This window comes from Syngnathus typhle, linkage group LG20, assembly GCF_033458585.1.
Source record: "Syngnathus typhle isolate RoL2023-S1 ecotype Sweden linkage group LG20, RoL_Styp_1.0, whole genome shotgun sequence".
Classification (NCBI taxonomy): Eukaryota; Metazoa; Chordata; class Actinopteri; order Syngnathiformes; family Syngnathidae; genus Syngnathus; species Syngnathus typhle.
Genome location: NC_083757.1, coordinates 3239396 through 3263091, shown reverse-complemented (window position 1 = coordinate 3263091; position 23696 = coordinate 3239396). Strand labels below are relative to the sequence as shown.

Sequence of the window (23696 nt, the reverse complement as noted above, 5' to 3'; positions counted from 1 at the left end):
CTTAATTACTGACGATCAATAAGAGTTCGGATTGGCAGACTTCGCTTCGCCTTGGATCCTCAGACATTTCCGAAGAATTTACGCACGACAGTTTTGGACGAACTTGCAACCTCATCTCTTGTCAAAACATTTCCGGAATGAACTATGACTTCGATTATCTCTCACTGACACCTGGCCTCAAGTGTTGTTCTGGATGAACGGACAAAAACAAGATCTGACAGTGCTCCACCCCCCCAACAGGAGCGTGATTATATGCTGTACCTGTGCAATACAGGCTTCAAGCTGTTTCCTGCCTCTTCGGGTTGAAGTTCACCGCAAACTAAACACAAATCAGACAAGAATTGCACAAATTAGTTTCATCCTTGAATGACAAGGCCGACAAACGTGATTAAGCAACATGCTACAATAACAATAATGCATTGGATTCATAATCCTATACGCAAAATATATCTGCATATGACCAGTGGAGCAACTCATCTAGACAGATAATCAGTCACGTATTCTTTATCCTCTGTAAAGAATGTTTAGTATTGAAGCAAAAAATAGGCAAAAATTGTTGCTTCCTTTAAATTATTTTAAAATAAAGCCCAGTAGAATGGAGCTACTTTGTTCTTTACATACCGTTTGATACAAGTGTAGTAAAAAACAAATTAAGAGGATTACTTTTGTGATTAATAATATTGCCATGAATAGAGTGCAAGTGTTTGAGCATAATTTAGAAGCCATGGTTCTCATTTGATGGGTCCCCACAGTGCAAGGGAGGAAGTACCAGGGTCGCAGCAGGACGGTTTCTCATTTTAATACTGCTGAACACAAACACACCTAAGCACCGCTCGCCTCCTGCTGCAACATAAATGTCCTCGTTTATCCTCTTAAGCACAAATGTCAAACCTTTGTCAGCCTCCGCCCCTCCCCATGGCTCACCTTTGGCCTTTCTGTTTATAACACTTTTGTGCTGACTTCCATGGCTTATACCATTTTCTTCCTGTCTGCATTTGCTTCACTCGGCTCTCTGTAAAAGACAACAAGTAATGCCCTAGCCCCATTTGTCAATGCTTGCACCTTCGCTGCTATTATGCTCCTCTCTTCTTTTCTTCTTTCTCTCGCTGCGAAGGGGATCCTCTCGTGACATCACTTCTAGTTGCCATGGTTTCACAGGAAAACTCCAAGTGCTTTAACCGAGTTACACTTTATTGGAGGCTTACAATTTCATTAAGGGGCGTGCGTGTGGAGTCAGGTGAGCGATAATGATTCCTCGGTGTGAATGAACATGTCCTCGTCGTAGAGGTCTTCGGGAAGGTCGCCTTCCTCTTCCATGAAGAAGGTAGGGAAAGGAGGGCTGCGCAAACTGGACAACCTGGTGGGCAGATTTGAATCCCTCACCTGGAACAGAACACACAGACACATCTGAATTGGGATTCATACATATTTCTGATCATTTGTGCAACTCCATTTGTGTTATCTCAGATTTCGCCCAAATTGCGAGTGGGTGTGAATTCCAGCCCTGCAGTGATAAATGTAGGTTGCAAAAAAATGGAAAAGCACAGGGGGGAAAAATGTCCTCGGGTAACAGATGCAATTTTAATTTTAAAACAACATGCCAGAGACACGAGTGCCCAACGGAATATCTAATGTTATTAAACTGCACATGGACCCCATTGGGATAATGTAATCTGAAGTGTGTCCAGGTGGAGGTGGGTGCGTACGCGCGCTTTAGAAGACGGAGCGAGGTGAAAAGCTAAGCGCATTTGTATTCATTATTGCTTGTCCGCAAAACAAATAATAGGCTGTGCACGCACGAGCGTGATGAGCCCAGCCCGCCGAGTATGGAGATGGATGGTGTGGATATCACTAAGATCATTAAAGTGCGCCCCCCCCCCCCCCCTGCTACCCCACACACGCGCGTACAATGCTGATATAGCACAGTGTCAATGAGGATGCATCACAGTGCCTCACAGGTGACATGCACTTTTAACAGGTGCAAGGTCACCCGTCTCTGTGGGGCGGTCAACCACTGTTTTCAAAGTTCACTTTAAAGACGTGATTATTTTTTTACCTTCAGTAAGCAGTTCCTGTGGCCAGGGACGGAGCCGTTAACATACAGCACATTGTGCTTGGTATTGACTCTCCATATCTGGAAGGGGGTGTCACGGGGGGGGAGGCGGCGGACAAATGAGAAAATTATTGCACTGAAATTGCCATCAGGGGTGCTCAAGGTCGAAGCGGCCCTTATTTTTATTTATTTAGTGCGTGTGAGCGTGTGTGTTCACCTTCAGTCCAGAAGCTGTGATGTAAATGTTGCCCATTCTCCCTGGCATCTTTTTTCCCTTAAAAACCTTGGCTGGATCCTGAGAGCAGATCCATGCGCATATTAACGGATTACAAAAGCCCAACTGTTTATTTTAAGGGTGGTGTTTGGGGGTGTGTGCATGTGTCTTACTCCTCCAGGTCCGGAAGCTCCAGGTCTGCGATGTGTTTTTGTTTGTCCGTGGCTTGCTGGCTGACCTTTGAATCCCCAACGCTTCATCACTCCCTGAAAGCCTTTACCAATACTACACACAAGCACACACACACACTTATATTGGGTACACACACTGCTGCATTAATTACACCCGTGAAGTCGGACGTTTAAAAAAATAAAACGTTTTGGAATGCCTCTCAGTAAAGTTTCATGAATGGAAATGCCGTGAATCCATTCCAGCCGTCACACCAAGAAAAACAAACATTGTTGTAATGTGCATTTGATTGAGAAAATGTAGCCCCCATAATATTGTACTGTATAAAATTGTGCTGATCTTCCTGCTGTGCCCAGTTTGGCCACCTGAGGGCAGTATAAGCGAGACAGCACTGTTCCTTGAACCGCTTATAAGAATGGCCAATATTTGTTGTTCTTTGCAGAAGATAAAGAATACAAGACTGCAAATACTCTTATAGTTCCTTTTGACATGTGTTGCCATGGATACATCATTGCCACAGAGAAGCCTTGCGGACTGAATGGCCAAACTATGCCGTTGTTTTACCTTGTAAATAAACAAAGTGTAGTTCTTTTCATTTCATTTGACAGTTGAGATGGGAGATTTGTATTCTACAACACTGCCAAGTCGATTTGAATTGGATTAATTGTTCAGCCCTACTTGTGGGCCAAGTGTGATGCACAAACGTGTGACTTCCCAGCAGCCATGAATGCAGAATAAGATGCGTGGGTGCAAGAAGCCAAGGAGGAAAGTTCAGAACTTACGATTTGGCTGTGACGTCCACGTATTGGCCTGGACGGAAATGTGCAGCGTACAGAGGAGTGCCTGGCCACACAAATACACACACACAGAGGCGTTACTGGAAAGTGATAGTGCAATTAAAACGGCAGTAAGAAATTGGATGCGGATACCAGGTTTAATGATAGCGTTGTCTGAGACTTTAAAGGTGGTGATTTTCTGCTTTGGAGGCACTCCCGCATTCATGAACTTCTCCACTCGCTTTTCAGATCTCTGTCAGTCAGGTGGATGGAAAGGCGCAGAAAAAAGGGAATATTAAGACAGCCAAAGAGAGGTGGGTGGAATAAAGCAATGAAGAAGAACCAGCAGTGAGCGGCAGTCAGATGCTGGCATTTGAAATCTGACAGCGGGCCTGTTAGGACCGTGCGGGAGCCAAGTTGCACGCACGCACACACACGCAGACACACTTGGCAACGTGTCTGACATTTGCTCACGTTCTCCTCAGCCCCCTCTCCCGTCCCTCCAAAACGCTCTCTCCCCTTCTGTTGCCTGAGAATCAGCCTGCCAACTACGTTTCACTCCGACAAACTCAGCCTCCGACTTCAGTGCGAGAAGAATTCAAAACCCGGTTGACGACGAGACGTCTAACAACAAGCGGCGAGGTCAATAAATTGCTGTCACTGCTTGGCGTTGCTCTAATAAGTGGCTCTGCGTCACCTTCAAGTTTATTAGGATGGTCAAAGGCAGCATCTAGATGAATGGTGGTTGTCAACGTTGGTGAGACAAAGGGGCTGTGAAATCTATTGCGCTTCAATTACTTTTAGACACTCGAGATGATACACTGGGTAGAAAGGCACGCACACCAGACGCACTTTGAGGGGATGACTATGATTCTCTGACTGCACTTGCAGTGTCATAAAAAAATACAGGGTGAGTCACAAGAGGAGCTACAATCTTGTTTTATTTCCGTGCATTTTTATTATAACAAAAATGTCTTACTTGGAATGGCGACACATTTTTGCCTCCTACAATCAGAGCAGCGGTGTTTCCGTCATATTCTTCTTTAGGTATGTGCTGTATCACATGGCAATCCTGAACCTGAAGAAGGAAAAGAAATTCACAATACAACACAAGAAGTTGTCGAGAAATGTCGGTTGAATAATAGCGGCCGAGCAAACCCAAAATACCTGCAGCATCGTGACGACATGCCTTTCTCCAGTTTTTGTCCACAGAGGAGCCATCCCCAATTTCACAGCTACCAGCCCAACTCTTCGACTCCCTAAAAAAAAACAGATAAAAAAAGAACCCACATAAAAGGAAACTAGATGTTTTATTTTTCGTTTCGTTTATTTCTTTTATTTTTAAATCAAGACACTCACCTTCTGTCCATTCATGTCGCTGCCAAGGCTCATCTTTTAGTGGGTTGAGCTTGTCTGCAGTCTGTTGTCTGAATTCCTTGGCTGCTTCCCTCCTTAAGTACTGTTGGTTCTCTTCTGTGAGGTGCTCGTCACCCCATGTTGCCGACCTCAAAGTTCTGACACAAGTTACCGATTGAATGGAGCTGGACCAGGACACATAGTTAGTTATATATGTTTCAAAACATGACCCCCTCAATTACTGTTGTCGAATTTATAAACTCGGAATAAAGCAGTGTAGTTCGACACTGATGCAAATTAAAAATGCAATAACACGCTGCTTACCTGGTAATTACAGGCAAATAAGTACGACAACATTCAACATAATGAGCAGTGCTAGTCACTAATCACAAGTCAATAAATAGAAAGTAAAGTAGTTAGCATTAGCCACCTTTCAGTTGCTGCTCGGAGACCAATCAGACGAGTACCCCGCTGAAGAAAGCGGCAACCCCACACCGCCATGTGGTTATGTTCTTTGTAATATAAATACGTATAAAAATAGAAGAAGAAACGTTCACAATTTAACTAATTAGTTGTATTAGCATGGATTCACATGTCGCCAATGTTGTCTTTTTCCAAATGTCACCCCGTGTATTTCCGGTACTTGAGTAGAAAATTCCCCTGCGCAACGCTTCCCTGGCAAAGGTTCCACCCAAAGAAACTACTCTCCCGAAAAAGAATACCTATAAAAATGAAATTAAATTTAATAAAGCCATTCTTTCGTCTTTTATTATATATACATATATATATTTTTTTATTTTATGTCGAGTGTGTCTTACATTGCTCAGGTTATTATTATTATTATTATTATTATTATTATTATTATTATTATTATTATTATTATTATTATTATTATTATTATTATTATTATTATTATTATTATTATTATTATTATTATTACATAGAAGTCGTGTTGTTTTGTGAAACAGCTTTAGCTGTCAGGTTATGGGTCATTCTTGTCTTAACCCATATAAAGTATCAGTCTTAAAACTCATATGACTTTGTACAATAACGTCTCAAGGTCATGTATAGTGTGTCTTGGGTTTTGAGGTTGTCATTTAAGAAAAATGTGTTGAGTATACTGAGAGTATTGACTGACCCAATTGCAGGTGAGACCCTTTTCTTGCTCTGTTTCCAATAATAAAGAGAGTGAAATGATTCCATCCATTTTTCACAGTGAGAGAGGGATAGAGAATTGCAACAAGCCCAAATGTCCATGGACCGTTGCAGTTTGTGTATCCAAACAAAGTCTGTGCAGCTGTGCGTCACTGGCAACTTGCGGCCGCCTGCGAGCGACAAAGAGGTATGACTTCTATCGTCAATAGCTCACAGGAGGGTTGCATATTACGCAAATAGTCATTAAATTCAGTGGATTCAATGTGCTCACAGACATGGCGCCAAAGGGGCTGAAACAATCAAAAGCAAACAAATTGCAGAATCTGATTTTCCCTCCTCTTCAATTTTTTACTTGAAAGTGTGTTGTTAAGTAAGATATGAAATATATAATAACAGTTGCAAATCCCATTGCATTGATAAACTCTCCTCAGCTGAGTTCATTCAATTCTCCACGATGAGACATCTGCGCCACCCGGCATCTCTTTGTGTGTTCATTTGCAGAGTGGATCGATTTGACACTTGAAACACTTTCGTGCACACTGAAAACTGCACCAAATGAGAAAACCAAAGTGGCTTTATTATAATCAACATGCAGTTCACAGATTAGTGTCTACAACACACATCTAGCTATCCCTGCAAAACTCTTTACAATTTAGGAAGGTTATTAAGAAATTATTACAATTAGTCCGTATTTATGCCTCAAAAAGAATCATATAGAAAAAAACAGCCCATGAAATGACAGAAATACTTTATTTCATAACCAGCAAGCCTCTATGAGGGATTTGCAAGCAGAATTAATCATGCATGAATGCAAAACACAAACAGGGAAACTATTATGTATGTAAAGAGTAAATACAAAGTGCAATGCTAATTTTCAGAATACATTCATCACACTTGCTAGTTATCCAAATAAGGTATCGTGTCATTTCTTTAAGTTGGCTGAGGTCTGCATGCTGGTTCAGTAAACTCGTTTCCTATAAAGAACTGTAAGCTAGTATTAATTCCCAAGTTAATTCCATCATGGCCAAACATGCAATAGTCATTGATGGAGTTCAAATTGGTTTACCAGAACAAGCTATTTCTCTGAGCTAAACAAATGTCTATGTATTTACATGAATGCTCATTTGCATTTTAGTGTAAACATATTATGTAGCAAGTCCATTGTCAGGGACTAAAGGTCCTTGTTGACTCATAGTCCGACATACACTTGGGTTTGATGCCTTTAGCGTTATAGTAATCCACCACCTGGTTCGGGACTTCTGCCAGAACACTTTTCGCCAGGGCAGCTGGGGACGCCTGCCAATACAGACAGACAGAGAGAGAGAGAGAGAGGAGGAAACGGAATACGTTAAGAAGACTTTCGCATCACTGGCCATGCGTGACTCTTGCAGGCTGGAATTCACAGTTGAGCCTGATGCTGTCATAGGCCGAGCATAGTGAGACTGACGTGATCAGACAAGCTTGTAACGAGGAACCCAAAAACTTCAACATAGGGTCCTCTGGGGCTTTGTTGACATATGACAGGGCTCATTTTATAATAAGGAAAGTGAATTTAAGATTTTTAGGACATCTGTTTCTAATCGTATTCCCTACATTTGAACACTTTGTACTCCTTAAATGAGCTTGTTACCTTTTTCTTTTGTTCATTTCAATGGACATTGGGCTGCTCCTTCTGGTGTCCATGCTTTAGCCACCAGGGGGCAGTATAATATATAGACATAAAGCCAACATACACTTAAAAATGCTGAGCTGTTTTCCTTCCCTACTGCTGGATAGTTGTGGACTTGAGGATTACTTTTACCCAAGGATGGGTTAATTATATTGACCCAGCGGATTGGATCACAGATTGGATTTGAGCTGGCTGCCATTTTGAACTTGCGTCACGTTGATGTAAATTTAATGTAACGCTCTTGGGGAAAGTTTGTATCTCACTGCTGTAAATGACAAAAGGCAAACATTTACAACAGGTTTTCAGATTGGCACACTTCCACCACACACATCCCAGTTTCTTGCTCTCTATCTCAACACAATTCCCCGAGACAATGCACCATCAAAGTCCACCCCCTCTAATTCCCCCCCCCCCCCCCCCCCATCCATACTGGCGCTCCACTTCTTCCTACCTGATACATCCAACTGCGCCTGTCACACACTTGCTCGCTCCTCTTAATCTCCTCTGAAAAGAAACGACAGAGCAGAAAATCACCTCTCCACCTCTGTCACACACTCCCTTGCTCCCTTTTGTCATTAGCTCCACTCTCTTGTTGACCCTCTCCTCCGCCAACCCACCCTCCAACCGAGCATGCCGCCACCTCCGCACCGACTGTTTATTTTGACCACCTGCACATCCTGTTATCAATACGTTCGAGTTGACAACTTTCCAGGTTTATCGAGTCGCCATCCAGCAGACGCGCACTCCCTGTTTGCTTTGAACGTAATTGGTTGATTTCTCAACCTGCCACAGAGGAAAGTTAGCGTGACAAATTTAGGGCCTGTCAAAGCCTGACTAAATCAATGCCAGCGCACACACACAGACACAGACAGATCACTGATGTGCTTATTATCACGCCCGCTCATCACATTTGATCATCCTTATACTTTGCTGAGAGTAAGGGAGACACCCACATGCTTGAAATCCTTGAAAGGGACAAACTGGACGATGTCTCGGAGGACGGGCTCGCCCTTGGGAGAACGCAGGATGCCGTCGTCGCCGTCCAAAATCTGCATGTCGGTGAAGTCGGCGTTGCCCACGCCCACGATGATGACGGACATGGGGAGGTGGGAGGCGTGCACGATGGCCTCCCGCGTGTCGGCCATGTCGGTGATGACGCCATCTGTCAGAATGAGGAGGATGAAATATTCCTATGGCGGGGGAGGAAGGGATGTGGAGAGGCATGTTTGATCAAAAAGTAGGGAGCAAAGTAGAGATGCAGGTAAACACAGTGACCATGAAGCATATGGAAAAAAAAAATATATATATTTTTTTTCTCACCATGGCCTCTTTGGTGTGCATCTCCTCCGAGGCGGACGAGGCTACTTTCTGGATGATCGGGGCGATATTGGTGGGCCCGTATAGCTGAATCTTGGGAAGACAATTCTGGTAGGCCTCAACCACACCTTGGATCCCTGCGATGCAAGATGACTGGAGGGTTTTTTTGGTGTAATAATCCTCACAAACCAATGATAGCACATCCAAGCTCACAGCGAGAAAGCAACAATGTGCAGAGAAGAGAACAGAAGCCCTTTTCACACATACAGATGAGTGTTATTTCTCTCTGTGTCTAGTCGCTTGAAATACTGGTGCTGCATAGTGACAAATCTCCCCAGTTGGATGTGTGTGCGTGCGATACAAGAGGAGAAAAATTGGCCTCGACTTTCCGAGGAAGTGACACCGGGAGAACTATTTCCATCCGGTGATGCATGAATGTGGCTAGAAAAGCCAAGTACGGTCGATTGTGACCGAACATCTCACCGGCACATTCGGGATTGTCTTCATCGAAGTTCACGGCGAAATCGTGTGACACCTTCACGCGGGCAGAGAAAACTCTTCTGTTACATCTGCAATGAAAAACTTGCCGTACACAAACACACGCAGGCCACCTACCTTAAAGTCAGGCGGTATTAAAGCTCCAAAACCAAAAGCCGGGAACATTTTATCGCTGGAGAGACCCCGTGATTCATTGAAGAGACAAGAAAGAGAAAATAAGATGAGTTGGAATGAATAATTTTGTGGCATGTGTGTCTCCAAATGAGGTGAATGGTTGGAGTGCTGGCTGTACCTGTCATAGTCTTGGCAGATCTCCCCCACGGCTACTAAAGCTTTGAGATACTCATTGGGTTGGTAGGGGTGGATGTAATGGAGGGAGCAGCTGTTTCGTGGATCCCCATTGGATGCTGTGAAGTCTATTGCCACCTGGGACACACACACACACATGCAGGAGCATACATAAAGCACGGCGGCAGCACGAGCGCTTCCCATTTGGTGAAGATTAGATTTGACGGAACTCACGGTGAACTGGATTTGACAGCCTCCCATGATATAATCCAAGAACGAATACATTTTGATGATCTGTCAAGGGAAATATGTTTTCGGAGAAATCAACTGGAGAAAGTTGTGCTCGGAGGAAAGGCGTCAGCGAGTATAGCAACGTTCATTCGTTTGCTGGATAGGGCAGTTATGATTTACACCGGTGGAAAAAAAAAATCCAGCTGTTTGGTTATTATTGAGGTTGTTAAATAAAATAAGCGCCGTCTGACGAAAATGACCAGCGATGGACTAAATCAATTGATAGACGATGTGAATAAAAAGCAGTTTACCTTACAGTGGTTAAGAAAGACGACTCCGGAGTTTCTGTAGTTCTTCTTTTTCATCTGATATTTCGGATTGATGCATTCCCACTGAATAGGGCCAAAGGATAAAAATGATGAAAAAAAACATTGCAATATTCTGTAATTTTGTGTTGTACAAGAATTTGCCTTTGTGAATATCACATTTTTTATTTAATATCTAAAAAGTCACTCCGAAATCAACAAAGTGAAATTTTGATGAGACTCAAAGAAAGTCCTTGAATAGCATCTGTGTCCCTGAATTGATCTGAAAAATGTTTTGTGTGCGTGTCCTTCACACCGTGAAAGCAAAGTGAAGTGGAGCAGCATACTAAATGTTGACATCTTTTTTTTTTTTCCTAAAGTTGCTTCTCACAGAAAAACCAAATATTTACTAGCGAACGTGGATCATTTTTCTCACCTGCTTGCCCTCCTGCTCTGCCCTCATCTCCTTAAATGTGGTTTGGAACTCCCCAATAAAATCATGCTTTCCATTAGAGTCCCAGTCCCAAACGGTGCACTGTAACACACAGAGCGCCCCCCAGTTAGAGAGCAGCATCACCTGAGTAAACACACACACACACACGAACGTACGCGGGAAAATGCCATGTTGAATGATTGATAACGAGGTGTTGGTGGGGGGGCGATGGAGCGGTGAAATATTAATCTGAGGATGCTGAGAGGGATGTGGCCTAAGAGACACCGTGTTTTCCGCATGTGTGTGTGTGTTGTGGCATGTTTGTGTGTGGAGCCAGTGAACAAGATAAATGGCTCCAATCGCCAAGAAAAAGCAAGAGTCAGCAGGCCAACAGTGCGCTTAACACACACAAAAAAAAAACCCGCCATTCTTTAATTTTAAAGTCGCCCGAGGCAACGTTTGTTTTGTTGTAAAAATCGATCGAATGTAGTGAAAGGTAAAAACACAAAAGAGTGCTCTGTGACCTTTTGAGGTTACGCTAACGACTAGCAATCACAACTAATTACGAAGCTTGATTGAAAACATCAACCGCTGGTAATCCTCTTATTTCCCCATTTAAGTGGCCGAACCTAAAATGTCATGTTTGGCGGCTGCGTTCTTGACTCGCCACTTGACGCTAATTTGTGTCGTTGCCACTTCAGCGACACAAGAAGGGGGAAAAAAACAAAAAACAAACAAAACCTCATTTCATTCACTGAGCTTAACAATGGGAGGTAGATCTGTAGGAAAACACGCTCAAAGATAAAAGCGACAAATGTATGCATTGGGTGAAACCAAGGCGGTGGCGGGAAGATAGAAATCTGCGCCCTGCCATTTCTCACTATAGCGCCAATACTTCATACAGGTAGCCCGGGAAACCATTGCCGATGGCGTCTAGGTGTGTGCGTTAGCCCTTTCTTCCCGCTGTCAGGATCCATGCAGAGTTAAGACGCTCTGAATATTTAATGAGCGAGCTCATGTTTATTCATGCACCCAAGGATTGCGTTGGAAGTCGATGTGTCCACTCTCACACTCGTTTACACAAATCTATTCTGGCAAGCAAAGGTGAAAGTTTAGCAGTTTGGAGCTCTTTCGCGCCTCTCTTGTTCCTAAAATAACACCGGGACATGAAATTGTGAACATGACCTGATGTCAACTCTTGGCTTGGTTGGTGACTTGTTCCTGTAAAGCAATTTTCCCCAAAAAACAGTGAGGGATATTTTTAAAAAGAGACCTGCATATCCCAAATAGAGCAATTTTATTTGTAAAATGACCACAAGGGGGTGATCGATACCGGTATTGATATCGATAAACAAGAAATTGTTTGGTATCTGTACTGATAAAGATTGAGATAAGAGATTCTCAACAACAAATTCTATGAGAGAAAATTAAAGTTATAAAATATAAAGTACATCTATTTGTTTTATGATTTCATAAGGATGGTGTTAAAAGTTTAGGAATACACTCATTTGCATCCTGTGCCTAGAAGGAAATGGTCCAACCAATAAAAATTGTGAAAACAGAATAAATTAAAAAAAAAATGTTGACCATTTTAACGACCGGCTATAAATAATAACAATGGCAGACTCACCTTTAGCTCTCTTTCCTGGTCTCCGCTGCAGAGCGTGTTGAAGGAAACTTTGAAGGATTTCCAAACAGGGCTCAAGTTGTTCATGACCGTCTGAATAAATCAGTCAACATAAAAAAAAAAAAAACACTTTTAATACTCACCAAAGATTTGGTCATTAACTCCCCTTTTGTAAGCATGTGATTACCTCTGTCCGGTGTACAAGAGACTCACTCCCGTCATCATTTATCCTAAAAATCTCCAGGAACGGATCTGACTTGCTGAAGAAGTCCTTCAAAGTGGGAAATAAATCATCATTCAAACTGTAAAAGCAATCATTATTTCTCTCACTTTAAATTGTCCACCTCTCCCTTGGTTACAGTTCCCCGAAGGCCCAAAGTGTTTGGATTAGTCATTCATGACTGTGCCTGTGCGCATGCACAAGAGGCTTGGAAATTAATATAGTTATCTCCGCGCCTGAGATAGTAGGGGTTACTCAAGGTGTGGAATATCTCAGCGGGTCTCTTTTACATTCAACATTGGATTTGCATGTATTGTATGGCAACAAGGAACTCCCCACGAGGTGGTACAAACCTTGTCGTCCAGTTTACGAGCACTGAAGGAGAGTTCCACGTAGTCGTCGTTACCGGACAGCTCCTCCGCCGTCACCTTTTGGAGGAAAGTGAGAGAAGATAAGGGATGGAAATGATCACAATAATTGTCATCCTGAATGTGAGATGTGATTGAAGAAGTGTCATACCATGATGGAAGATTTTCCAGCAGTGTTTCCTTGTTTGAGGAGTGATTTGGTGAGCTTCCTTTGTGAGATGATCTGAAAAGCGATACAAAATAATATTAAATTTATAGGAAATAAAAGCAGCCTTTTTGGGGGGTTTTCTTTGCTAACGGCTGACAGATTACTAAAAGCATATTGTTGTTGCTTCAATAACTAATCTGAAAGCGGTGCAAAATAAACAATGTAAGCCACCTTGTGACACACAATGTTCCCGCAGAGGATTTGTGCCTCTGGTGTTTATCCGCTGCACTACCATCAAGCACTATGTGACTCCAATGACAAAAAAATAAAAAATAAAACTCTTCACAAGACTTGTATTGAAACCGCTGTTGGCTTTACGTTATTCAATTTCAGTAAACCTCTGGCTAACACTTGAAAAATAAAATCCTCTTCCTTTCTTGTGTTAGTAATCCAAGAACGCTATTGTATATCCCCCCTCCCAGCTTTGTTCTCTACAAAAAAAGCACATTTTATAGTTTGGACGTCTAAACAGAATTTAAGATGCTTAGTTAGCATATGCTGAGGATTAGTTTAGGTCATCTGTCATTTTTTTTTTTTAATGAGCGCGATGCCTATTTTCCCCTTTAATCGCCCTTGTTTAATGAGGGAAACTCCGTCATAAAATACACATTTAAATATTGATTGCGCCGCTATTAAGAAGGAACCACCACATATAGATTGATAGTATGAAAAACAACGTCACTAGAGTGGTTCCACTTCACTCGGCAGCTAATGTGTCCTTGAGCAAAGCACGGAATCCCCTTTCTCTTATTATATAGGATGTAAATGAACAGATTCAGTGCACATTCCTGAACAAAATTGGCTTTTAAGCGGCCCACTTCAGCAAGCCAAGGCTCAAGGACATCTATCCCATAATGTTAGTGACAGTAGCTGACTTCAGGCAAAAAAACATCCCATTGGGATTCCATGCACTGCGGTTCTTTGCCTCCCTATTGCCGCAATAATAGGACACGATTGTGCGATGCACGATTAAAAGCTCAGCGGACTGAATTGCAAATTGAGTCGCTTGTTTTAGTGCATTGCTGTATTGTGTTAGATGTGATCACGATTTAAAATATGAATATGATTATGGCAGTCAGATTAGAAAACCAGTTATGCTGAAATCTAATCAGGTTTGACATTTGACCTGTCCCAAGGTGCACTCCATGGCCCCGAGAAAGTCAGCATCGCGGAGGCCGTTGTTGCCCGAGCTGATGTCGTGAAGTTCAAAACGCAGCCTTTGGACCTCCTCAAAGTAGTAATCCACCAGAAAGATCTTGGAGAAGACCGGGCTGCTACTACTGCGAATCACCTCCGTTCGGTCCACCTTCCGACACACATGAAATCATTTAGGCAAATCCGATTCTCGTTATTTTCCTCATCTCAGTTATTCATGATATCCATCCATCCATTTTCTAAATAGCGCTTGTCTTTATTAGGAAGATGAGAATTTACATTCATGGATGCTGACTGTCGTGATAAACTGTTGTCACTTTGAAAATTGATGAGGCTAAGTAAGCCTGGAGTCATTCTCCTTTCGCGTCTCCTTTAGTGCAGATACAAAAAATGACTCGAATAAAAGATTAGTTCAATCGGGATTTTATTTACGTCCGCATGACTGTAACGCATAGCTCAAATAAATCGACTTTAACTGTACACAACCGGCCGTTATATCCTTAAAGGTGCAATTAGACCCAATTCCCAGATAGCAAGTGTTCCATTTTTATTGTGGTGGATTTTTAATGGGTTATTTTGTGGTTCCTCAGAAGTGTACAAAAGACAGGATGTCATTAGATATCCAGCACACTGCCGGTGCGCATTGATTGCAAATCAGCCGACTCCTCAGCACCGCGGCCGTTACAAATACAATTAGATAGCGCTACATTCTGCACACTTATCAACGAGTTGTTTGACTACACGGAGAATATAATTGTTCAAATGTTCTCCTCTCCCCAAGGAAGAAAGGAACAGAAGCATAAATCAGCCTACTGGGCTTTTGTTAACTTGTGTGCTTGTTTTCTTTCACACACACACATGAGCACAATGTGAAGGTCATGCAAGCAGTGTGTGTAGCATCTCATTCTCGGAAAAGAAGGAAGTGTGCTGAGCAGTATGTTTTTTGTTGTTGTTAATGAGAACCCATTTTGCCCTGATAGTCGACATTTTTCTCTTTGGCTTCATTGCGGTAAAAGTCGAGGTAAGCCTGCTACATCAACAATAATATTAAAAGTCAAAGTAGAAAACAGCTTGGGTCAAACGATTGGTTGTTACTTGGGTTGAATTTGATGGACTTTACCTCAAACCACTGGCCATGAGACTGCATCTTTAGAACCACGCAAGGGTCGGGTTTGGAGAGGGCGTCTCGGTCTGAGATTCCCCGACAGGCAACTCTCAGCTCCACTTTGGTTAGGCACGGAGAGCTGATGAAGCCCAGCGTGGCCTCTGCAGACTCGTAGATATTACTCATCGTGAATGCGCAATCACGCGCTAAAAGGAGAGAGAGAGAGAATAACAGATGCAATTTTAGATGGTCAGATTCCAATCATATCCATCTATCCAGATAATTTTGCAATATTTAAAAAACAAACGTCCCTCTTAAAATGCCCCAGAGTATCATCCATAAATGTCCTTTAATTACTCTAATAAATGTTAATGTGCTAACGTTTGTCAAGTCAGATCAATTTAACATCTGGTTAAAGCCAATATTGAATTTATTGCTGCTGAAGACAAATGGATAAAAGTGCACAGATCCATTCTGCGGCCTCCAGCCGCTTTGTCTCACCCGAAAGGATAACCACAGGTCTGAAGATGTGCTAATGTAGATGGTGGAAAGTGAATATAAATGTGGTGGTCTGGTAACATCACCCTTAGGGACTTAAGCTCTCGGAACTGGGTCTGACTCTGACCTGGATCTCACTCCTCCCCTCGTCCTCAATAATTCATGTTTCTTGGGTTTGTGTGTGTTGGTCGGTGCCGAGTATTTTTAGCAAAGTGGTGCCGAATGGGCTCACTGACATGCGGACATGGATGCAAGCTTAGGACAGATGTGTGACAACTGACACTTGCTTTTGCCTTTCGTGATCCTGCCGCAAAAAGCAAAGTGAAAAATGTAATGATAACCATAGAACAGAAACTGTGAGTCAGACAGATGACAACAAATTGACAAAATTGTTCAAGTGAAGGAAAAAAAATCTCATTTTCGTTGGGCGACGGGTTTTCTGTCAAAATAAAAAAAAAACTATATAGCAAATTTAAAATTGACTCACTTTATTTGCCCACATAAAATGATATTGCAGTGGCACTAGGGGGCTTAACACTCATCTCTTATCGGGAAAGAAAAAGCCTCTTGCTCTGATATTGGTGTGTACTTCAACCAGGATTAATATGTAATGTTTCTTTGACGCTCGTTCTCGCCGCACTCTGCCAATCAATCAAGTACTCTACCTTGACTGTGTACCCCCATTCACCTTTGGCGGCGCACGTGCCCCTCTGACAGATGTGACAAATGATTCAGTCACAGGAAGCATCAAGTCGACCTTATTGGTTACCAGACGAGGTGCAATGGTATTGCCTTTTCGTGGGATTTACTAAAGAGGCAGCGTGTCAAGGAACTAACTCTTGGTGGGTTAATAGTCATGACTGAGAAGACAAAATTGTGTTCAGCTGACTGACAATACACCCAAAATTGATTTATAAGTGGTTAGAGATGAGGAGGAGTGAGGGAGGAAGAGAGGAGGGCAAGGGGGTGAAAGAGGATGAAAGAAAGAGAAGAAACAAGCAGCAGCGTGAAAAAAAGATTACAGAGCTTCTCTTTTTTTTTCTAATTGAAGCAACAGCTTTTGAATTTTATGTTTTGTGCGGCTTTTTAATATGCATAAGCAAAGGCCCACTAAACATAGAGGATTTTTTTTTTTATCTAACTCCACCACATGATGACAAAATGTACATACGTTGCAATTTGTTGTTTTTTTGCAAAGCATGCGAGACACTTTTCATGCACAATGCAGAGGAGGCGGCTTTTATGCACAAAACTCACCCCACTGAGACTTGGTGAGAAGATCGGAGCAAGCCGAAGAACTTCCACGCTGCTGATGTGACAATCAGGGGTACCTACCTCGCCGTCTCCGGACCCATTTCCCTCCTCCTCTCACACGCTTTTGTCTATCAGGATTTCAGTCACCCACAACACTGCAGAGCTGAGGATGGATGCTGCTGACAACCAAGAATTAGAACCGCATTCAAATTCCCAGCGGGCAAGCGCGGCCAGGGCGCGCTCCTTTCCCTGAGTTCACTCTGGATGAAAAATGGGAGAAGGAGGGGGGCGGTGCGCCACTTAACCGGAGTTTGTAATCCGCTGAGTCCACCGGGGGGCCGCGGGGAGCGCGCAGCATCCAGGGACCCCACTCGACTGGCGATGCGGTGCATCAGCGTCATCTAGTGACCACATGGGTGATAGCGTTGCTTCTTCTCCGATTCTCCAATTTGATTGGCTTGGATGCGCTTCAGCGGTTTTATAATAAGCAATGACCGCACACCTGAGACCGGTTGGTGGTCCATAGAAAAGGAGCCTCCAGCAGCAAGATGAGTTTTCTGGGGAGGAATTAAAACTGGTCAAATATAGCACTCTCAAATGTGGCTGCTATTTAGATTGATCATAAAGTAGGCCATTGTATGCTATATATTTATAAGCTATTTCCCCTCCTGTATTTTCAGCATTTGCCGTCAGACACAGAGTGGACACTTTCCAAAAAACAAATATTCTTTACAAATACAATACAGATTTTGTTTTATGGAGCAAAGTAGTATCCCACACTCACTGCTGACAGCAGTACAACCAAAATTGCTATTAAATGGAGTGAGTGGAGTATTGTGACTAAAGTATTACAATTTAATGAAACACGATTTGGGGAGCAAATGTAGGTCAATGCGTCTGATAGTGAAAAATACATCTGGTGAACATGTACTTTGGAATAATCTGTATTTCTGAGACTTTGTGGTCACTCTATCTATTTTAATGCATGTACTGCAACTTTGCCAAATGTGATGAACATAAAAACAAACGATTTCGAAGAGGCTTATGATGTGTGGCTTTGCAGCATCAAACGATTTGGGTTTGAAGCTTTATCGTGAGGTCACATGGACTATAGCCAACATAAAAGATCACAACAACAACAAAAGCACAAGCAAACACTTGCATGATTTTGTGCGTTGGGACAATTTTCTCACGCTGATGGTGAGGTCATCCCGTATTTTGGAGTGAGTGCGCACCCCGTCTTTGTGCGGTGCGACCACGCCCCGGCCCCCACCAGTCAGTGCACCAGGCTAAAGCTAAGCTAACGGTACATCCGGGCACTCTGCTCCGTTGACAACCCTGCGAAGATGGCGACTACTGGGAGGAGTGCATTATTATCCTCCACCTTAACCGGATCCAAGACCACGCTGGAGAACCCGGAGGAGGATGACGGGCAGAACTTATGGTGCGTGTGCAATTTCTTTCGAAATACAGCTCATCGATAACGGAGATGCCTCGAGACGCTAAAGCTCAATTCTTCCGGCGAGGAGATTGGTTTGACAGCTAGCCGCCTGCTAACGAGGCTGGCTAGCATCAGCACCAGACTGGAGGCTGGTGACAATGGATCGAGCTTACTCAACCTGTTATTCAATGTAATGAATGAATCATGAATAGTTGGAGGATAATCGGCGTCTTATGTCTGCAGGTCGACTATCCTGAGCGAAGTGTCAACCCATTCAAGATCAAAGCTACCATCCGGGAAAAATGTCCTGGTTATGGGTGGGTACTGTATTTGTGCAACCTGTGAGCTAAATTGCATACAAATAAATTGAGACTAAATATCAGATGTGTCAGAGGTGACGATCTGTTGAGGTTTGCACACAGGTGCATTACCTGAATGCAAGTCATTGTAGCATGCTAGTGGCTATAGAGTAGTGATGCTGAGCAGAGGATGCCAACCTCCAGAATGAACATAAACGCCCTACTTTTGCTGCTATACGCTCGTGCAGGGTTAAGCCGCTGCCTTGGATGCCCCGCGAGTTTATTGATGTGCAGCGTGGCAGACATGGTAGTCAAGTTTAGTTCTAATCAAAACATCAGCGTTGCATAGAGTTAGTTTAGTTTAGTTTATTGTTTAGCACATATTATTATATCAATAACTGTGCAGGAGGGAGACGAAGCCTAGGGCTTGTAAAGAGCTCCACTCCTTCTAACCCGCAATTCCAACCCTTAATGCTGAGTGCCAAGCAGGGAGGCAATGGGTCCCATTTTTACAGTCTTTGGTATGACCCGGCCGCGGTTTGAATCCACAACCTTCCAGTCTCAGGGCGGACACTCTAACCACTAGGCCACTGAGCTGGCAGAGTCCCTCTGTCGGCATGAGTGGACAGAGCACAGTTGACGCAGCCTTGTCAGCGCAACAGCGATAAAATTGGCTCTCAAAAAAGCTTTTTCTTTACTACCTGGAATGAAGGTAAATCTTTTCTCTCGCTTCATAAGCACCAGCGGCGTCGGCAATAAAGATCTGAAAAAATAAGAAAACATCTGCTGTAAATGTATGATTTGAAAACACCAAATATATAACAGTATGTATGTAACTAAGTGTTGTGTGTTTAGGGGAAGTTGGCTCGGGGAAAACCACCCTGGTTGCCAAGTTACAAGGAGTCGAAGACTACATGAAAGGTCGAGGTCTAGAATATCTCTACATCAATGTCCATGATGACGACATTGACGGTATCTCACTATTTTATTTATCTCAAAATGTTTTTCTGCAATCTTCCCCTCCTAACTTTGACGTTTGTGTTTAGACCACACGAGGTGTAACGCATGGGTGTTGGACGGAGACTTGTACCACAAAAGTCTACAGGGAGTCGCCGTACCGGTAGACTCCATCAGCAACACGTTACTGGTCATAACGGTTGACATGTCGCGGCCATGGAACGCGCTGGACTCCCTGCAGAAGTGGGCGGCGGTCGCGAGGGAACACGTCGACAAACTACGAATCCCTCCGGAAACGCTGCGGGAGCTCGAGCACAGACGTGAGAAATATTCCCGCGCTGTGCTTTCAGCAATGAAATGCTGAACATATCGTAAAACTTTGTCTGTGTGTAGTTGTAAAACAGTTTCAGGAATACACAGAGCCAGGTAGTGGGGAGGACGGGACCTCGCAGAGAAGAGCCGAAGAGGAGGAAAGTGTGTTGCTGCCATTAGGAGACAACACACTCACGCACAACCTGGGCATACCAATGGTGGTGGTTTGCACTAAGGTATGTTTACTCACTAAGTCTATAAATGTCAATAATTAGTGTGAACTGTTTGGTGATGTAATATGATAATGCAGTCTGATGGGTGCCGCATTGCCCTCTATCTGACATCAACCCGTCTGTCCGTCCCCTCGTAGTGTGATGCCATCAGCACTTTGGAGAAGGAGCACGACTACAGAGACGAACACCTGGACTTTATCCAGTCCCACATCCGACAGTTCTGTCTACAGTGTATCCTTGGTTTGAAATTTGAATATCATTTAGTTTTGGTGATTCCAAACAATAACAACCTTGACAGAGGTAACAGACGGAGCGTCTCTTATTTACACATCAGTGAAGGAGATGAAGAACCTCGATGTGCTATATAAATATCTGGTCCACAGACTTTACGGCTTTCCATTCCACTGCCCTGCGCAAGTGGTGGAACGAGATGCAGTCTTCATGTAAGTGCGTGTGGACCTTATTACGCTGCACCTCTTGATTTATGTGCAAGGGGTTTCATTTAACGGTCAAGAAATAACCCTTTTAACCCTACGTCAGTCCCTCAGGTTGGGATAATGAAAAGAAGATTGCAATACTTCACGAGAACTTCCAGACAATAAAGACCGATGAGAGCTTCGAGGATGTGATCGTCAAACCGCCAGTCAGAAAGGTAGCGGCTAAATAATATCAATATTGAATTTAGTGTCCTCAGTATTAGTAGCAAAGTGTTTTTTATTTTTTTTGGTATCTCCCATCAGATTGTCCATGAAAAGGAGATTCAGGCTGAAGATGACCAAGTGTTTCTGGTAAAATTGCAGGTAAGCTAACGTGCTAAATGTTGCTAAAGTAAACAAATATTAAAATGATTATTTGTACTCTTTTCTGTAGTCACTGCTCGCCAAACAGCCAGCTGTTACTGTTGGTCGACCAGTGGTAAGAGGACTTTTTTTTTTTTCTTTCTTTTTCTATCTTACTTGATCTGACCTACAAAAAAACGGATTCCATTCACAGGACACGACAAGCAGAGCACCCAGCGGTTCACCGCGGACAAGCAACCGTTCTGCAGCCGCCAACGTCGCCAACGCCATGCCACAATCAGGTAGACAAATCTGCCGCCATGAGGCCGTTAAAATGATTCTTTTTTTTTTTTAATGCAATTTTTTTTCCTGCAGGTCAAACCAGTGAGGGTGTCTTGGCTAACTTCTTCAACAGTCTACTGACAAAGAAAGCAGGGACAGGAGGAGCCGGAACGGCAGGAGGTGGCAACAACACACCAGGGACAGTACGCAAATCAGGTGAGAAGGTTTTTTATGACGTTTGGCTTATGTGAGCATCCAGTCTTCCCACAATCCTGTCATGACTCCTCCCTGCCTATTTCTCGCTTGATTTATCCTCTCTTCCAATCCCTAACATTTTGCAACATCATCACACTTCAGTTCTTGTATCGATCACACTGTAAAATCATGAGAAGTTTTTTGTTTAACCGCATTCAATCTCACTGTTAACGTCACTCACGTGTGTGTGTGTATGTGCGTGCCCCAGTCAGAGGATGTTGGCCCCGATAAGGTGTGTGTGAGCAAGACAATCTTGGATTATCGCTGCTCGATTTATTATTGCTCTTCTATTCCCGTCTCCTTGCTGAGCCTTTTATGACAATCCAAGCATGAAGGAGCCAACCACAGCTGCACCCATTTTGCGAGCAATTTTGAATCCAGTATTTGCGTAAATGTAGAGCTAAGCACTTATTAAAAAAGAAAAAAAAAGGTGTGTTATTGTTTTAGGGCATGTTGCCTTGCATTTGTTTGCATTTACCTGTGCCACACACATTACACATGATTCCAAATACTCTGGCCAACCAGAATACTAAAATATCTTTAATTGTACCTTGTTCAAGTAGTGATTAAAAAAAATATATATATATATATTTATTGTTTTCATGTGTACATGTGCATCCCTCCAGCGCAACGACTTGGAATTGTTTGGTTAATTATTGCACTGGCTGATAAAGTGACGCATGCTCTAAGAATGAAGAGGTGACCCCCCCATAGCAAATCTAACGACTTTTTTTTTTTTTTACTGCTATGGCTGCAGGCTCAAAACTGGGCCTGAGCGATGTACAGGCGGAGCTAGACCGCATATCCAACCGAGAGACGGAGTTGGACTTGCCCAATGCCAACGAGACCGACGGCCAAGACACATGAAGACCATGGCGCTTCAATCCACCCTGTTCTACTTCTCTCCTCCACCTCAACCACCCTCCCTCCCTCTGCTCTGACACCTGGGAAAAGAAATGGTGGACACCTAGTTTTTCTACCTATCATCTGTCACCCTCCACATGAAGACTTGTCCCATCTCTCCGTACCTTATTCCAAAACCTAGCCCCACCCTTCCAAATCCCAAATGGCTGTTACACTGAGGAGGAGGAGGAGGAGGGGGGGGGGCTCACTGTTAATGCAAAAATGGTTACATGTGTAAGGGGGACCAACATGATGGCTGGAATGATGTTTAAAATGATTCATTGCAAGACTGATAGTGAAGGTGTTATTCCATCCATTAATTGTGATGGTTCACTTAGTGTTTTGTTTTTAAATGGTAGAAACTGCTGAAAGACATTTTGAAGAAACTGCACTTAGATAATAGGATCGTTTGACCAGTGACTTGGCAGAGGAAGGGAGTGAGATGAAAAAATATTGCCTGAAACTATAGTTTTTGGGGTTTTTTTTTTGCATTTGTTTTTTAAAGAAGGGATAAACATACCTGTGTGAATGTGTGTATGTATATGAGAGAGTGAAATGGAAAATGAAGGACATAACTTTAAACTATTTGTATGTTGAAGTTCTATTTGCAAACCAAAAAAAGAACAAACATGACTATGCTCTACACTACACTCACTGAAATACACTACACCACAAAGTTAAAAAATATATATGTTAGACTTCAGTCTAGAATGACACACACTTTTTGACATTTGACCCAAACTCCCTTCATGACACTTAGAAAGGCAGATGAGCTTTACATGGGCAGAATGACGTACCCGATGACTTTGTAGGCAGGGTGGTGTGTGGCCAGAAGATGTCAAACTATGGTCGGGTCACATGAAGAATGTACAGCCATCGTCTTGCTGATTGGTCCTGTTATTTCAAAGCTCTGTGTCGGCGTTTGTATAATCAGATCTGTAAGGCAGTCAAATAAAGGTATTTATTCGGAGTCATTCATTGGATGTCTTTTAATGATGATGATGATTTTTATCAAAACAATTACTGCAATTTTAGTATTGCTGCTGTTAAAATGTCTGTGCTATTCCAGTTTTAACAAAATTGGGCCTTGTGGATTTTTTTAAACTAATGTACAGTGCAAATCCACACCCAAGGTAAAGTTTCACTAAAGTCAAACAACTTCTTTTGAATTTGTATCATCTTCCATTTGTAGCACTGTTGATGTTACTATGACAACCTGCAAATTGATGTACTCTTATGGACTTGTTACTAATGAGTCACATTCCACTCTAATGAGGGTACCCCACCCTTTTCAACAACCAGAGCAACCGCACCTT

General features: G+C 43.0%; 3 protein-coding genes across 7 annotated transcripts; 1 reads left to right on the top strand and 2 right to left on the bottom strand.

Annotated features, from left to right (window-relative positions):
• Positions 1-1173: 1173 nt before the first annotated feature.
• mrpl3 (mitochondrial ribosomal protein L3) lies at positions 1174-5247 on the bottom strand. Of its 2 annotated transcripts, none has more exons than XM_061267086.1 (10): positions 5019-5247; positions 4592-4746; positions 4400-4491; positions 4212-4310; positions 3386-3485; positions 3239-3299; positions 2441-2552; positions 2271-2348; positions 2057-2134; positions 1174-1383 (listed from the first exon to the last, which is right to left on the bottom strand). In XM_061267086.1, the coding sequence occupies exons 1-10, from the start codon at positions 5087-5089 to the stop codon at positions 1234-1236; spliced, it is 996 nt and encodes a 331-aa protein (XP_061123070.1). In that variant the 5' UTR covers positions 5090-5247; the 3' UTR covers positions 1174-1233. The 2 variants fall into 2 exon arrangements, with proteins under 2 accessions (XP_061123070.1, XP_061123069.1); XM_061267085.1 differs by having other exon boundaries at positions 4592-4773; positions 5019-5246.
• A 1232-nt stretch (positions 5248-6479) lies between these two features.
• cpne4b (copine IVb) lies at positions 6480-23316 on the bottom strand. 4 transcript variants are annotated; one of them, XM_061267059.1, is made up of 21 exons: positions 23178-23316; positions 19361-19422; positions 17422-17476; positions 17225-17320; positions 16923-17095; positions 15183-15373; positions 14034-14213; positions 12851-12922; positions 12685-12759; positions 12299-12382; positions 12115-12204; positions 10488-10586; positions 10058-10138; positions 9750-9809; positions 9520-9653; positions 9345-9399; positions 9213-9264; positions 8733-8866; positions 8366-8602; positions 7864-7916; positions 6480-7039 (listed from the first exon to the last, which is right to left on the bottom strand). In XM_061267059.1, the coding sequence occupies exons 6-21, from the start codon at positions 15351-15353 to the stop codon at positions 6889-6891; spliced, it is 1728 nt and encodes a 575-aa protein (XP_061123043.1). In that variant the 5' UTR covers positions 15354-15373; positions 16923-17095; positions 17225-17320; positions 17422-17476; positions 19361-19422; positions 23178-23316; the 3' UTR covers positions 6480-6888. The 4 variants fall into 4 exon arrangements, with proteins under 4 accessions (XP_061123043.1, XP_061123044.1, XP_061123046.1 ...); XM_061267063.1 differs by having other exon boundaries at positions 6958-7039; positions 8366-8574; positions 15183-17095; XM_061267060.1 differs by lacking the exon at positions 7864-7916 and having other exon boundaries at positions 15183-17095.
• dync1li1 (dynein, cytoplasmic 1, light intermediate chain 1) lies at positions 18220-23350 on the top strand. Its single transcript, XM_061267076.1, has 13 exons — positions 18220-18363; positions 18604-18677; positions 19515-19631; positions 19706-19936; positions 20010-20164; positions 20299-20392; positions 20469-20604; positions 20702-20813; positions 20902-20961; positions 21032-21076; positions 21155-21242; positions 21316-21438; positions 22235-23350. The coding sequence occupies exons 1-13, from the start codon at positions 18266-18268 to the stop codon at positions 22342-22344; spliced, it is 1443 nt and encodes a 480-aa protein (XP_061123060.1). The 5' UTR covers positions 18220-18265; the 3' UTR covers positions 22345-23350.
• Positions 23351-23696: the final 346 nt, after the last annotated feature.